This window comes from Patagioenas fasciata, chromosome 4, assembly GCF_037038585.1.
Source record: "Patagioenas fasciata isolate bPatFas1 chromosome 4, bPatFas1.hap1, whole genome shotgun sequence".
NCBI classification, from domain to species: domain Eukaryota; kingdom Metazoa; phylum Chordata; class Aves; order Columbiformes; family Columbidae; genus Patagioenas; species Patagioenas fasciata.
In genome coordinates this window covers 65031841-65049856 of record NC_092523.1, presented here as the reverse complement: position 1 = coordinate 65049856, position 18016 = coordinate 65031841, and the positions used below count along the sequence as shown (strand labels likewise).

Sequence of the window (18016 nt, the reverse complement as noted above, 5' to 3'; positions counted from 1 at the left end):
TACATGTGAATTTGTTCACTCATTTACTTGGTGTATGGATCTTCTCCCTTAATTAAATTAAGAAATAATACATTATTTAAAAATGCTTTTAGGCCTAAATTTTGCTTTGATCTAAACTGCCTTTCAAACCAATTAGAAATCATGCACATAGAAATTTTGATTTTTCTCCTTTTGAAATATAAAAAAGGAAGCAAATTGGGAATATGCTTCAGAAATGCAACACTACCAACTATCTGATTCAAAGCACCTGAGTGCAGGAAATTCAGATGCAGATATCAAACTTAATATTGAACTCCTTTACTAGTTTTTGTTTTCCTTTCAAGGGAGGGATGTGGGCTTGTTTCGCTTCAAAATCTGCAAAGTTAAGTTTATGTGAAAGCACAAATTGCCCACTGGCATATCTAGTAATAAGACTTGAGCAAGTAGGGATGAACTAATGGCCCTTGCCATGAGCTTTTATATGAAGGCTGTATTTGAAACAGTGCAATGCTTATCATTTCCCAGCATTTCAGTGCGTTAAACTATCTGTCTGCATCTGCGAAGGATATTTGAAATTCAGAACTCAGGGTCACCTTTAAAAACTCAGCTTATCTGCATGCAAGGTCTAACATGATAACTAAATGAAAAATATAAAGCATTTTTCTTTAATTTGGATTTGCAATTATGATGGATAGTTTAGTTCTGAAGGACTCTAGACATAACCAGATTCGTGAGAGAGATGAGATGGAAGTGTTCTACTGCTAAACGTTTCTTACTGTTATAAATCAAGAACATTATTCTTGGTATACGAAGGTGTTCTGTGCTGAATGTCTTACTTTGTTTGCTAAGATATATCCTTCCTTCCTGGAAAACAACAAATAGCCTTTGCCTCCTCTGCTTTTAATGTTTTTCTATTAGAAATGCAGAATTCTATACCATGACCCACAGGAAAAAGGTGGAGGAAGAATAGCCAGCATTTATATCTTAGTCAGCATAAATATACACAGGTGCCCAGGGATTTCAAAATCAGAGTGCTAAGTTGAATTTATTTTCTGTCAAAATACTAAGGTCAAAGACTTGATTCTGTCTCCATTAAACTCTCAGGGAATGTTGTGACTGATCCAAGTAGGAACAATACACAAACCATGCCCCTCCGAAGATTTTGTTCCCATCCTATACAAGCATTTACATTATAGCTGTATGTTCCAGTAGTATATATTAAAATTCCAATTTTTCTGAGTTTTGTTTTGTTTTGTTTAAATTTTAAATATTCCTATCTTCAAGGGGGGAAAAGTTTGTCAGACAAGCCTACATACTGTATCCCCTACATTCATTAATTTTTTTATTCAAAATCCTGATTTATAGTGGCTATAAAATCTCTTTAGTAATAAACTGTTATATAATACTATTCAGTGCATTGTAGTAGACAAGCATTATTCAAAAAGGAACTGAAAAACAGTATTTCGACAGAGACATTTTGCAGTTTAGCAGCTGATGTGAAAACAAAATAGTAAAATGGAGGATAGCTTTCCAGGAGAAATTAAAATTTATGAAGGGCAAAAAAGGGTCTGTCTGTGACTGCATACATTAAAAAAATAATATTATAGCATCTCCCTTCCCATATACAAAAGAATATAATTTAATATTCATTCATAATCTTTTCTTTCTCCTGCTGTCTTTCAGGAAACGTTGAATGATTACGTTCATTGATACACTGTTAGCAAAATTAACTGTCATCATTTTTTTTTATTAAAACTAGGGTTATTTGTTGTTTACATGTAGCCTGAAAAATGCAATAACCATTTGTCTTAATTGTCACGTAAGTCTTCTGAATGGCAAAAAGTTAGATTAATAAAATATATATTTTCTTGCCTGACATATTTTTGTGCAGATATTTCAATACTTGAGATACACACACAGTTTTATAGACATTGTTGTATATTAACTTCTTTCTAGAAAGCCTGCATCTAAATCTTTCTTTTCAGTCTTTGATAGCTACTACCGCTACAGAATTTAGAACTATACAATTCGTATGCCTTGCCTGATGATCTTCATCTGACTCCTTAATCATATCTGCAGTTCACGTCTGCATTCTTCAACAGTTCACTGATCAGTAATTTATTTTCAGACTTCTGCATGCCAATTATCAATGCAAGGTTCTAATCAAAAGTGGACCTAGTATTGTATATTACTCGATTTAAAATTAAAAAGTCATTATAAAGTGAGGGTAATCTGAGATACAAAGCTTATTTTTCCTTCATTATTTTCCTCTCTGCCTAAGTAACTGCCTTTAGTACTCAAGCACTTGATCATTCAGAAAGATTCTTACTTGTTGAAGAGATTGTTTTTTGCAGTGTGAGATATCGCACAACTATTACTAATATAAATCAAATTATGGTGCTAAACAGTGGTAGAATTCTTAATACTAATCCTCATATTAGAGATCAGGCTAATCCGGTTCTTTACAATCTTGGCTGGTGCGCAAGCTACATTACATGAATCTTATTACAGCTGTACAAAATTTTGTCCTATTTCTTCTGCAAGTAACACCATTTTTTATAATTCTAGTGCAATGCTTGTAAATGCAATGTTTACAACAGATTTAGTTCAGTTTTGACATACACCAATTCTAAGACACTCAGTTCTTTTTATAAATACAAGAATAAGATATTTCTTTATTGTTCTGCTTTTCTGTAAAATATTGACTATCAACTTGGAGACGTTAGTATTTATTTTCTTCTATGCCTATGATTTCATATGCCATTTCTCTCAAAACAAGTATAATCCAATAATTTAGTAACTCACAGTCTCAAAGTATTATTTTGGAAGGCTGATCTATAGATAGTCAATAGAAGCATAGCTTGTCATTTGAAATCTTAATGTCATTAAAGGATTTGTAAGAAAAGAGTTACACTCTGGCAGGGACAAGTGATTGCTTATATAAGGGAAGCATTAACAATTTTGTCAATAGTATCCACAGCCATGTCACATCGGACTACAGCTACTTTTGTACCACTAATTACAGTAATTTATTATAGGATTCTGCCCCATTACTTGGATGACTTGATGATAGTAAGGTTTGCTGTGATAGCAGTGAAAACCATCTCTGAAAGAATGATGTAACAACTGATTTAATAAGGCATCCTGATCACTTGGAAGCTGGATTCCTACTTTGTAAGATCTGCTTTTAATATCAATACGCTCTATGTGTATACTAATGTATACACAGATAGTTCCTTTATAGGACTCATTAATATTTCATTCTTGTAAATGAAATCTGTGGTTCCTCGATCAGGACATTTAGTTTCTCTGGTCAGAGATGCTTTTATGTAGAAACAATTCCTTCATGTTCTTAACAAGTATTTTCAACTGATAAACTGCAGACATCAACGTACAAGTGGAATTGAGCCTTATTGGAATGGGTTCTAACAGTGAGATCTGAAAGCTATTTTGTGAGGTAGAACCACCAGTACCCCTCTTCTTGTGATATTTTTGTATGTGTGTGATATTTTGGCATTTATTTATGCTTACTAAATGGTGTTTTTGACTTTTGAAGACTGGACAGTCAGGGTTTTTTTTCTTGTATTTTTTTGTTGAGGAAATGAAGGTAGTGGAAGAAGCTCTTACGACATTTCTTTTTCCAATTCTCTCTTTGTTCAGCATAATCTTTCTTATCTGACAGCAGCTGTTCATGATCCTGAAGCTTGTATCTGTAGTTTCTTTTTCTCTCATGCTTGCAGGCATGGATCTCTTCTCCAATTGCACAGAGGAATGTAAAGCACTGGGCCACTCAGATCGGTGCTGGATGCCTTCCTTTGTTCCATCTGATGGACGCCAAGCTGCAGATTACCGCAGCAATCTGCATGTACCTGGCATGGACTCTGTTCCAGACACTGAAGTGTTTGAAACACCAGAAGCCCAGCCGGGGGCAGAGAGGTCCTTCTCCACCTTCGGCAAAGAGAAGGCTCTTCACAGCACTCTGGAGAGGAAGGAGTTGGATGGACTGCTGTCTAATACACGAGCGCCTTACAAACCACCATATTTGAGTAAGTACTATTCAAAAAGCTGTTCCCTTTGCGGGAATAAAAATTAGCTCTTTCTGCTATTCATAGTAGGAATAATATAGACACAGTTTTAGGAACAGTGGGGAAAAATGGCTGCTCTTGGATTCACAAACCACTGAAGAAGGCATTGTTCAATGCTTTTAAAAGAAGACAAAACTTTGATTGTTTTTAGGATGACATGATCATCAACAACAAAAGTATCATCTGATATTAGTGGGGGAGTTGCTCAACTTTATTTTCTGATGGCGGATTATTTTCCAAGTGTCCTTGGGTAGATGGTTTATACATTGCCATTGCCAGGTTAACATTTTTAAGAATAAAATTAAGTCAAGAGAACTGTCCTAAGATCTTCTTTTTATGATTGAGCAGTATCTTGTGAACAAATAGTATGTGTATTATTTTGAAGTAACTATTTACATAGTTTAATGGTTTGGAAAGAGGAAAAGACTTTTTGCCTTCCATCTGATCATCTTTCAGCCTACATAGTACTGACTTTTGTCAGTGCTCCTCCATGCCTTCTGTCTGGTTCCAAAACCTTACCTATTTCTTCGGTTGCCTTTTGACTATGGTTGGGTGTCAGGAAAGAGTGTGATAGATCTCAAAAATACCTTCGTAATTCCTTTTGGAGGCTGAGCCAGTTGTAGAACCCTTGAGTAAGACTTTCATCTAATATGTCTTTTTATTCTGTTCAGCACCATTCTGTATTTTATCAGGAACTGTAATCTCCTTGACTTCAAGCGTTTATGATGTTTATCTCATCCAAATAAGCCAAAGACATTAACATTGCAATACCAACCCTTTTATAAAGCAGCAAGTCTTTTAGGACAGCAAATCAGGAAAACAAATCTTCATGAATGGTATTAATCTATTTACTTTTATAAAGCACTTAGTTGTTCTGAAAGGTGCTGTACTGGCAGTCCTAACCTGTGGAGATCTTTGCTACAGATCATCCTCAGCACAGACAGCTCAGTTTTCCCTTGTTATTTATCAGTCCTTCAGAGAGGTCTTTTAACCACTTCAGTCTTTAGATTTGATTTACTGAAAGCTTCTAAACTTGGATACCAGTTCTGAGATGTGACAGCCATTCCTAAAAAACCTGTCCCAAGACAATCAGCTTATTTTGTGTAGGCTAAAATGTCAGCTGTCAATCATCTGCTCATACTTTAAAGACCAATGTGAAATTTCACTTAGCTATGACCTAACAACTTATGACTCAGACTTTCCCTAACTAGTCTTCCATCATTTACCTCTAAGAAACATTCTTTAGTACTAAACTGTAATCTATCAGTACAAATTTCATCTCTTTCATTACCATCTAAAAACTTGAGTTTTGTAGCACTGATTATCTAATCACACCAATTCTGATGCAGTATGTGCATTACAATTACGATTCTATCTGGTGACACAACATTGTTCTGTTTTGTTCTAGGCCTCGGACTTTTGTTTCAAATAACAACAAAATATTTATTTTCTTGATAGTTTAGGGATTAAATTTTGTTCAACTAACATAAACAATATTGTTGAGCAATTTGTTTACAGATAAACATTGGTCTACACTTCACACTTTTCTGGTATGAGGGTCTAAAACATTAGAGGTAAAATGTTGAAAGCAAGTAACATAAATGAGTAATATTACATAATCCACTTGAGAATTCAGATTCAGTTATACTTTTTTCTTTGAATCTCAAACCTAAAACTGCCACAAAACCAAGAGTAATATTTTTCTGTTTTATTTTACTTTATTTAATATATTCTTTAGTTAAATTCTATGTTATAATTGTATAGTGAAAAACAGGAGAAAAGAAAAGAAAATTAGCACTACGTTTGTAGCAATGGGTAAATAATTCATTATTAATGTGTTCAATGAATAAGGCAAGAGGAATATATAAGAGGAATTTGATTCAGAAAGGAACTTTAGTTGAGCTACAGTGTAATTGCAACCATAATAAAATTAAATTCAGCTTCTTAAAGAACATAATATAAAAACTAGTTTGTCAGTAGAATGATTTTTTTTTAAAGAAATTATTAAAATGTATGAAACAGAATCCTCATATTCAGCAAAAATACTGTATAAGAAGTTGCAGCATGTATGGAAACAACTGTATTAAAAAAACATTAGCAAAGAAGAAAAAGTGTATTGCAGAATACAAAAACTACTTGAACTAAAAATGTCTGTAAAAAAAAGAGAGATTCTTAAGTAAAAGGAACAGAAGAGATCATAAGATCTAGCAAGTAAACTTCAGGATGGAAATTAGCAGAGATATGTGGAACTTCTCAGAACAAATAGCCAAAGGCATTCAAATAAATATAGACAATTTTTCAGATGTCAAATGTAGCAAGCTAGAAGAGAACTGATGTGTTTCTTGAGCTGCAGTTGGCCAGGACAAGGACATTGCAAAGATTCAAAACTGTGTCTTTGCATTTGTTTTTACCAGAGGAGGGATGGAGAATGAAAGACAGGCGTATTGAAGCAGCTACCTATCTCAGGTAACCACTTCAAAGAAGTGTGCAAGACTGAGTCATGAAAGAGGATGTTGTTGCAAGTGTGACTAAAAGAAATAGGAAGAAGCCAGTAGATTATGTTTCTTTCATTTTCTAACAAAAGCTACTAGCCAAAGAATGTTCCAAGTTGTGTTTATCATTTTAAAAAAAGGTAGTAGAAAATCTTTTAAATCAGACACCATTGAGAAACTGTGACATAGGACATGAAATTGTGACTATGGGGTTTTGTAAGAAGGTAGGTGGCATCTGTCCAGGAAAATTAAACAGAAAGATTGTCAATCTGTTAGAATTTTGATACTGGGCAACAATTAATCAATCTAGTGTATATGAACTGACAAAAAAGCCTTTATCATAGCTTCTGTGTAGTGGAATAAGCTAGTAAAGCATTACCAGAGTATCTGTCCCTGAGAGAAAAAAGTCACAACGATAAACAGAACATTTTAGCAGAAGCAGAGTTCCCCATGTGTCTATACAGAGATCCACGGAGTTTAAAAATACAATTATCTAGAAATGGAAATGAGAAAAAGGTGGCGGTATTTGCAGATGATATAAAATGGTTTAGGTCAATCAAGTCTCTAATAGACTACGTATGCATACATTGTGCAGTGAAGCATGGTCCAGAAAATTCAGTCTATTTCTGACCTGTCTCGCTCTGGAATTGAAGGCTGCAGAGCAGTATCAGCATGGTGGAACAGCTGGGAGAGCTAACTTGCTTAAGCTGTGCCATTAGGTCAATAGCAATGAATGTAAACTGGTAGCTCTATGCGGAGCTTTCAACTGTGCCATATGAGTGTCTCTGCTCAAGTTGTGTCTGTCTGGTGATTCCTGTATGGTGTTCCAATGGGTACATTCCATGCAGAACCGTAGAAAAGATAAATTGTATCATGAGAAATCTGAACTCTTCTTGGGAAAAAAGACCAGGGGATAATTCCCTGAAAAGTGTCTCCCAATGTACAAAGCCAGCAGGAACGAAATAAAATGATAGGCTGTAAAAAGGAATTGACTTGAAAATACACTAAAAAGTGTTATAAAACCCTCACACAAAAGTGTATCACTATGTTGCTCTAGCCAGTCTCTTCATTCCATAGAAATAAATAACAGAACAGCAAAAATATTGAAAATATTTATATTCAAAGTAATGTGAAAAGCTTAGTACTAGTTAATGTAGACAAGCCGTGATAGGGACATGGAGTAAACAGGAGAGTGCATGAAAACCGAGAAGGTAAGCCGGGCACTTTCATTTGCCGTTTTCAATAACAAGAGAACAGCAAGGAGACAAAACAATCGAAGGACAACCAGGTCATGAACTGATAAGATCATACACATTCGATAAAATTATATACTTTTGACATAAATAATACAGTAATCTGTTGAACTTATGATTATAGTGTGTGATTGAAACCAAGGGCTTCATAGTGGGGACTTAGAGGTTTGCTTCTTTGTTGTTTGAGGTTTAGGTCATTGCATGGATAAATGAACACAGCAGCAGCTGTATTACAAATTTTAATGCACAAAAAAATACAAATCCTCATATTTAAAAGGGTTTTTTTATGTCCCATTGTCAAATTTTCACCTTACTGATCTAAGCCATTGGACATATTCAGACAACAATTTCCACATACATATTCTGTTTATTATTCTGAGCAGAATATACCAAAAGTAGATCTTTACTCAAATAGTATATTTTGAATAATATATTTTTTAAATAAGTTTTAAGTATTTAGAATGCAAAATTATGATGGGATCAATACATTGTAGGATTTTTACAAACAATTTTCTTATAGAGTGACTCCAGGCTTCTTCTAACTTGCATATTTCTCTTACTGCGTAATTTACCCTGATTTCCTCTCATTCATCCATGTGATTTGAACACCGCCTTTCTGCAAACAGTTAAGAAATTTTCATAATGACTTGAATGTTCATAAAACATGAAAGAGATTCTGAACTTGAACAAGTGAATAATACTTGTGAGGAAAGTAAAATGTAGCTTTTGAAATTCCTCTATTTTAAAAATAGATTATAACTATTTCTATCTAATTTTTCAGTCTGGGGTCATTATATTAGCCATTATTTTTAGAAGTGTTTTTACTGTAGTGACCAAAGCCACTAACTCAAGATTCAAACTCTCTTGTACCACATTCTGTAGGATATTTAAGAGAGACCATCTTCACAATGAATACCTGATCAGTCTGATTCTGATCTATTTCTAATATTTTTGGCCAGGTTCTGAGATGGTAACAGTGCGAATAGCACTATAACCTTCAGCTCAGTAGTGTTTTGGTTGATAATTGATCGTAAGAAGTAGCTTTCATTTGTTTTATTTTTATTTCCTGTAATTGTGGATCATTCTAGATGTACATTTCTTTCATAATATTTCAGAGTTCTCCTAAAATTACATACTGACACGAGTGATAGAATATTTTTTTCTTCCTAGTGAGAGGTTAGGATTTTTTAAATATGAAAACAGCTGAATATCATCATAATACCTTAACTTTCTATGTGGAAATTCTTAGTTTGCTTTTAAAAAATTACTTCAACATAGCTTAATCTACTTTGGAAGCAGGTTTAAAACAAACTGCAGAAAGTCATGATTTACTACACAGAATAACAGTGCTTATGCACAGAGACATTCTGGAATAATAATTGTATTCTAAAGTGGAGTCCTAATTAACTCTGCAATATCTTCTACATACACAGAAGCATCTTCATCTTCACTGATGAAAATATATCATTATCATAGTAATTATTGCTAACACCACCAACATATTTTATGTATGAATTAGGATTTTATCATGTTAGGTATGACATACACACAGAAAGAGAATAAAAAAACTGGTCTCTACCCCAAGGAGCTGGTGGGCTGAGCAAGGTGAATTGTAAGGAAAAAAAATCCCTTTCCTTGGCTGTTTTGATTTATGTGGCATGGATATGAAATACCAACACTACTTTTGATAGATGCACATAGGTCTAGACTTGCATAATCAAATTATTTGCATGAGTCTTGTTTGTACCACCCAAAAAATTTAAAAGTAAGCTTGTTCTCATTCTGTACCTCTGTTCCGTAGCCTGGATAACCATTGACTGACTCTGCAGCCGAGGTACATCCAAGGGCTGTACACAACCACAGGGATCAGGCTTGGGTCTAAGCACAAGTCCCTATGTTCATGTGAAACTATAGATGTAGTCTGAGTTTCTCATTCCATGATGTATTTGGCACCTGCTCAACTTGACCTATCCATGTCATGTTGGTTTACAAATAAAATTAAAAAGCTTTCAAAAGTCTTTACACAGTTGAATGTTTAGGAATTGAATCATCAATTTATTTCAAATAATCTACCACAGAGCTAGCACAAAGAACAGTTTGACTTACAAACGTTATCCATCTCCCTGAAACAGATTAGAACAAATGACCTGGAAGAGAAAAATGTTCATGTCTTTATACCAGGACAAGAAGTGTCTCCCAACCCTTTGATTAATTTTCAAAGGATTAAAAAAAGTCCACGTAATGTTTTTGGGGTATTTTGATCTAATTATGGTCATAAAGGCCTAGTTCCTGTAGGGTATGTAACGCAGCATTTTCTGTTGATGTTTAACAGAAATACAGGAAAAGATGTTTTAAGCAAGATGCCTTTACTGTTTTGGAAAAGTGTCCTTCTCCTTGCGTGCCCCCCCACCCCTCCAAAAAAAAAAAAAAAAAAAAAAAAAAAGGAAATTGCAATTTTGTACATTTAATAAGACAAAAGAAGAATTGTCATTTTTTTAGTTATTTCTTGTTTCTGGAAACTATTTGTGTAGTTTTATCACAGATGTGATAGCCATTATAGCATTATGTTTGCATAAGCATAAATAGCAGCTATTTTGAATGGGACACTTGATTGACTTTTAAAATCAGGTCTTTTTGCTTTTAAAATTAATCTACTTGATTTCTAATACAAATCAGGTAAAATGGTGAGCTGTCTGGTCTCTTCATTAATAATTTTAAACTCAATTCATGATTTTCACACATATGTGAAATAAAAATGCACAGAAGTAAAAGCACACAAATTAGCAACAATAAGTTGCATGCATGTCTGACAGTTCTTGGGGTAGGAAGAAAGAAAACATTCTAATGCTCAATTGAAAAGAATGGCATTGAAATGCAATTTTATTGGTATGAATAAACAAATTATATGTGCATAATAAAAGAGTTGTTCCTTTGTTTTGTGCTCAAAAAGAATGTTAAAATTGTATCTTTCAACTTTGAATCTGATCTGCATAGCTGAGTATCCTGCATATCCTGTCACAGACAGTGGAATTCTTAACTTATAGTAAGGAGTTTATCTCAGTGACAGGATACAGCTCTCACTTCTGCACAAATGAGAATGACTTTGTACATGCAAAATCCCTCGGCAAAAATGCAGGCTGAGTTGAAAAGCCAACATGCAATAATGCTGAGAAACCTAACTGAACACTTGTCCATTTCTAAAAAATCTAAGAAAGCATTCCCATTTTTGCAAACAGCTGTATCTGAACTGCTCAGAGTTTTATCCACATATACTTCTAGCTTGCCAGTTCAGATACATTATCTCTATTGGGTAAATAAAGCTTACAAAAAAAAACCTAAGCCTGAAATAAACAGGTAACACTAATTAAAATAGAATAAGGAGAGAGCAAGACTATGATGGATTTTTACTCATTATTTTAGGTACTCTGTGATGTTAAATAAGTCACTTATGATGATTCACTGTTCAATGATTATTGCATAACTTCTGACAGGTATTTTTATCTCACATCCATGACTGCTTTGCCTTCTTCATCTGAATATTTCCTCTTGCAGCTATTGCTCAAAGGGAAGAGCACTTACAGAGTACTACTGAAATAACAGAAAGGAAAGGGATAATTCAGAAAGAAAAATTAGAAAGAAACATATAAATATGCAAATATAACTTGGCTATAGCCCAATAAAACCTATACATGGCATTATTTTCATGAAAATAAAGAAAAAAGCGTTCTTTTAATTTTAAAGCACAGATGTTAGCTGTTATATTTAAATACAATTTGCTTAAATCTCTTTATGTAACTGTGATCTTGGACAGATTTAACAGTACCTTATATTGTACAAAATACTGGTAAAAAAAATATCTGTTATTAGGTTTACATAGCATCTTTTATCTTGGACAACTCTAGAGCTCTTAGCAAGTGCAGTGAAGGAAAATAATTGAAAAGGTTAAAAAAAATATATTTTTAGTTTGTCTTAAAAATATGTCATTTCAACTACTTATGTTCCTCTAATAGCTGTAAAAGTCTGTGTTTGCCAGTTCTGACTGGAACACTGAGAAGTCTTGTATATATAGCTATCTCTTACTGGTGCTATATTTATTCAATTATGTCAGTTTTGAGAGTGCTTATGTCTGCCATTAATATACCATCTGTGAGATTTTTTTTTTTTTTTTTTTTTTAAATAATGAAATGCCATTTTTTGGATTCCTAACAGTGGAATATAAAAGAAACCAGCAGAAAGATTGCTTGAAAATTTAGGAGTAATTTTTGAAATTACTGTGTTATGCTGGTTCAAAATTCCAAAACGCTTCTTTTCCTATAAATTTTAATTCTCTGACAAAAGTAATTTAGCCACTTACGGACATGAGTCTCTTTGGAAAGCAACGAGATGTTTACAGTTAAAATTTTCAAAGGCACTAAAGTTATTTATTTTTGATATGCAAATCCTATTAATTATGAATAAATGTTATTCTTAAATATACAAAACTCCTTACTGTGACAGTCAGGAGCTGGAGAATTGAATGTGTGCCTACACTTGGGTCTACGCACAGCAAAGTCTTTTCCTCTCTGCTTGCCACTGTCTTAGAAACTCCTTGGCCTGCACAGCAGAGGAAATTATTCTTGCTTCTGGCTCTTTTGCTGCACACAATAACTCTGATTTTCTACTGTCATTTCCACTGCTTTAATTTTTGGGGGCTTCCCTTTTTTTTTTTTTCTTGACCAAAGGAGGGCAAATAGGGAAAACCATTTAAAGAATGCAACAGAGAGCCAGTAAAAGAAGGAACTGCATCTATTTGTTGTGTTCGGACAAAGTACATTATAGGGATCAGTGTTGCTATTTATCTGGCAAGCCTGTAAACAGCTCTATTTGCACACTAGCCACTGAGAATGCACAGTTTCATGCTAGCAGAAGGATGACTGCTGCTGGGAGGTAGCTGTCAATATATTTAATTTGTTTTAGAAACATAGTATAGTCAAGTCAGAAGAGTGAAAAATTATGTATTTGGTATCTTCTTGTAAGACAGGAAGTAGGAGATACAGACAATTACAATTTTTAACTTCAATACCTAATACATTTTTTGGAGAACTAAATATTATTATAATAATCAATGTGGATTCACTGGAAATCCAAACTCTCCTAAGGTAATTTAATTTGTTTCTTTGATAGGCTAATGGTTTTCTTGGTTGAAGAAAATATTGTGGACATGGTGAAGCAAATGTTCAGAACTTACTTCCTAAATTCTGCCTGAAAATCATGTGCATATAAGAGTTGCAAGAGCAAATCTGCATTTCTTGCATAGATGCAATCTGGTTTATATGTGTAAATGATGTTGTTTTACATGACGTATTCACAGGTTATCAGGAATAACGTGGATTAGAAAAAAAAATAAATAAATGGATGCAGAGTAGTTTCACAAAAGAAGTTACGGGGAAAACAGACTTCTGTTTTAGCAAGTGATCTGAGTCCTCTGACTTTCTTTTCACCTCCCACATCATGATCACATTCAGCACTGGATTCATTATGAGACTGTTTGAATGCAACTTTTCTCTATCCATAAGGAATTTTTCTACATGCTGATATTGTGGATTCATCTTACATCAGAGTAAAATTCTGTCCCTTTGTGACCTTTTTAGCTGCCTCTTTGTGCTTCAATTTGACACTCATCTATTCTTAAATTGGAATTTAGATGACAATTGACTGTAGTTGCACGCAGCTGTCATATATATATATAACTTTTTCGTGTTCTACTTGAGATAAAGCCCTGTGTGCTTTGTACCTGCAATATTTTTTATGTTTGATATGGATACACTGCTTCTAATTAATTAAATAAGATTCTTCCCAGCACTGGAATGTTATGGTCTGTACTCTTACACTCTGTGGCACACCTTTAGCATGTGTCAGCTAATTTTCTTCCCTAACAAGTCCTGTCTATGGTGTGGGTGTCAGAACGTGGGACAGGGACCATTCCTGCCAGCAGACTGAATAGCATCACAGTACATGGTCCCAATATATTGCTCGATGTGGCTAAGAAATTTTAATAATGTGGGCATAAGTAATACCATTCTGCTAGTCTTAAGTAACACAGAATGCTCATGGGCACACTTCATTCATGGATAGAAACCGAGCCAATTAGACTTTTTGAATAAAAGAAAATATGAAAGGATTGTGAGAAATTTAGTTACACTTAACATACACTGAAGTATGTTACCTTGGTAAACTGGGAAGGACTCTCTGAAATCTGAGTGTCTGCTGCTCATGAAAAACAATGTTAAGTACTGTACTTTAGAAATGGAAAATAAAACATTCACAAAAGGAGAGGGGACATACCTGCCTGATCATAATGTCACCTAATCCCTGCTAGGAGAGAGGGGTGGTGGAAAAACATCATAGCAAAGATAAAAAATTTTTGTTAAATACAAATACCTTGGCTTTTTTTTTTTTTTTTGTTAAGGAATCAAATACTTGTATTACTAACGATAGTACAAAAATTATTAGCTTACAGTCAATCAGGAAGAATGTGAATTTGCTAACAGAGTATGAATGCAATTAGAATAAGTTGTTGATGGAGAATCAGGAAATATTCTTAGGGAATACGCTCTGTACTAAGTTTAACAAAAATCAGGAATAATGGAAGAGTTATTTAATTTGTCTTAATATAATACATAATTATATGAACTCTTGCAAAATGAAATATTCCATGATTCTCTGAATATAATGACGATGTCATATATTATCTTAGTGTTTTCAGGTAGATAATGAGGTTGTAATAATACAGAAAGATGAAAATACTTTCTTCTGCTTACTATATCTTTTGGGAAAACTGTCTTTGGTATTCTTCTGACACATTATGGAATATAGATTAGCACTTTCTGTGTTGAATTGTAGTAACTAAAAAACATTGTTTCTGTGGTAGATGATGGCAACCAGAGATAAATCAAATCTGACATGTACTGTGCCACTGGGCTATTGCTGGCAGTGAAAAAGATATTGTCACCATTTACAGCAGAATCAAATACACATAAAAGTATCTTATTTGCCACAGAACATTGTCGACAAAATCCAGGACATAATTCAAAAGAAAATCCTTCTTAATCGCATGTTTAATGTACAGCACATGTTGATTAAGGTCAGTGCTTAAATTTAAGCCTATGCTTGAGGATAGTCCTAAACAGAGAGAAATTTTATCTGGTGCTTACATGAACTGAGACTTAGATACTTAAGAACTGAAATGCTTTTTATAATTTTTTTAGAGGATCAGCTAAGTCCAGGTAGGATATAAGTCTCAGAGCACTCAATAGCACCAGAGAAACATTATTTGAGTGACTGTCATGATGTGTCGACATTTGTATCAGGTAGTCCATTTGCCACATGAAAATATTTACCAAGACATGTTCCAAACATCAAAAATATCTTCTAATTGTGTATTTTTCTGATCTTGAAACAAAGCTAATAAAAGGGGTGATATGTGTCAGAAATTTGGTCAATATACATTTTTTAAAAAAGCATGATAATCAGTTTAATTTGTTGATACAGAATTCAACACTGTGTTTGCATTTGAAAAGTGGCACTTGTCTACTTAAATACAAAGGACAAAGCTCTTGCCCCATTTTCTTAGAGTGAATAACACTATTTGTCACATTCACTGCATTATGGGCAGTGTACTGTCCACCACTGTCAAATTTTAGCTTGCCTGGGAATCAGTGTTTCTTGAACTGATTTGAATAAATCTAGACATGGAAATATGTGCTCTTAATGATTAAGGCAAAAGGAAAGGATATGTGGTTACATTGTCTGTTTTGTACAAAAGATAGCTTTTTGGCATAATCGTCTTGTTCCAGAAGATGTATTCTCAAAGGAAGGAAAGATTTTAATGGTCTACGAAGTTTGTTTATTTAGCTAAAAGCAAGTCTATTTCCAGAAGAGAGTCAGTGCAACAATTACAAACTTTTGCATTTTAGCCTACTTTATTTATTCGCAGCCTGAAGATCTAACACTCACAATTTTTTTTTGTTGTTTTACATGAAATCTGGGTAATTGCACCCATCAGTCCAAATACTGTCAGTTTATTTTAGAAACAGTATTTGTATTTTTGGTTTCGCAGATCTCAGAAAGAACATTTCAGTCATACTGAATTCCATGTCTCTATTAGGGACAAATTTTGCCTTGATGCAACCTATATGTTTACATGTGGGAGCTTCTCCTGCCTTCCCTGTCTTGTCAGATGCCAGAAATAGCCAGAGAGAGTGGTCTCATTCTTACCTAACTCCCTGAGCTGCCTTCAAGAGTCTTCATACTTAAGCATAAGCACATAAACAATGGATCACTGACATTAGGAGACAGTTGGCTGTTGGTTTTTGTTTGTCTGTTTTTCTTAAAAAAACACAACAAACCAAGCAAACAACAACAAAATTAATTAATTAATTAACTAATTAACAAAAAAACGGCCAAGAAACCAACCAACAGCCAAGTACAAATGTAAGTATGTTCCATCTTCCTTTTTTCAATTACTTGTTATAATACAGAGTTAACAAAACCACATTAATTGTGTAAAACGTAGCGTTGGCATCTGTAATGCAAGCTATTTTGTCCAAATGTGCTCTACAGCATACAAAGGTTTGAAACACAAAATTTCTTAACTAAATTCTTGAATAAAAAGGAAAAAAAAAAACTTCCCCTTAAACTAATTCATTAGGAGAAGATATATGAGAAAAATATTATTTTCATATTTGTGTACCGAAGTTTATTGGACTGGATAAACACAATCTCTTTTTATAACACCAATAATGGAGTTTTCATAAAATATTATTAGCAATGCTTTAAAAAACTTATTTAAGTAATTGTTCATTTAAAAAGAAAAAAGATTGCAAAAGATACTGAATTGACACCTGCAGTGACTGGAATACCTTTTTATCCACAGAACATGGGTGGCAGCAGAGTAATTCCCATTCTACATCCCCCAGCCCCAGCCCCAGCCCCAGCCGTGTGTCTCACCCTTTACCTGGATACACCACTACAAAGGGTGAGGGAGCTATGGTAGTTTACTCTGCATTCCCATTCACTTGTTGACCTTTTTACAAAAAATACAGTTGCTGCTAACTCGACTAGAGCTCCAGGGTAACTGAAATAGCCAGGTTATTTCATAGAGAACACCTTCTATCACTACTTAAATCCTGGCCTCTCTTCAATCGGGCTGAGTTAAAACAAGAATGCTGAATTTTCAGTCTGTTGGTTGTTACTAGAATTATCCATTCCCGGTTCTGTCAAAGCTGATGGGACTTACTAAAGGGCAATATTTCATTTGCTACAATTAACATATGGACTGTAAAACAAACAATAAAAATATGAAGAGAGTTAACATCAATAATGCAAATTGAAAACCAACATTGCCATAATGTATATGAGGTAAACAACTCCTTTTTAAATAGTTGTTCCCTACAAGTGAAAGTCATTCACTGTAAAACCTAACAAGCTGAGTGGAATGCAGGAGATGACAGTCTCCCATAATCTCTATATCAATTGCAGAATTGCACGGGGATCACCTGATCTGTGCAAACGTGGCATTGTGAAGCACATTTTTTTACAGGGGACCCAGAAGAATAAGATGTAATACACTGAGTGCTTTCATAGAAGCCTGTATCTGAAAGTTCATGTGAAGACAAATAATACTTGGATATTGTGCTAACTTAGAGAATTTGGATCTGAAACAGCAAGAAGACAGTTTACATACTGGCTTTCCCTCTGTTCTCCTGTTGCATAACTGGCTTTGATTTAAAAGAGAGGTTTTAAGTTCAAGTGCATTCTTTCTCCTATGTGAAGAACTGCAATATATCTGTAACAGCAGGAGTATGCTTGGTATTTGGTATTCTTTGGAGATTTTAGTATCTTGGGGTTCATTTGGATCATTAGACTGTTATCACTTGAGGGAATTCTGCAGTCATTCAGTTATAGCAGTTATAATACTGTGGGAGTCTATGGAGCTCTCAAATATAGTATAGACTGAACAGAGACCATAGCTATAAAAGGTAAAGTGTCTTCTACTGCTGCTTTGGTTGCCAGCTGTGGAGGGAAGCAGTGGGCCTTCTCTCTGTCCTTGTCAGATTAGCCAGCAATACTATGCAGGAGAAAAATTTTATTCAGAGAATTTGAAGGTCTTCCAAGTACAGGCAATCCCCACTAGGGTTTGCCAAAAGAGAAAATGTATATGACTCTA

General features: G+C 34.2%; 1 protein-coding gene across 2 annotated transcripts in view; it reads left to right on the top strand.

The window, feature by feature from the left end:
• Positions 1–18016, top strand: part of PCDH10 (protocadherin 10) — a 36305-nt gene that overhangs the window by 11350 nt on the left and 6939 nt on the right. For both annotated transcript variants that reach the window (XM_065837060.2, XM_065837059.2), the window contains exon 4: positions 3720–4025. In XM_065837060.2, coding sequence (XP_065693132.1) covers positions 3720–4025 — 306 coding nt within the window. The remainder of the gene's footprint in view (positions 1–3719; positions 4026–18016) is intronic.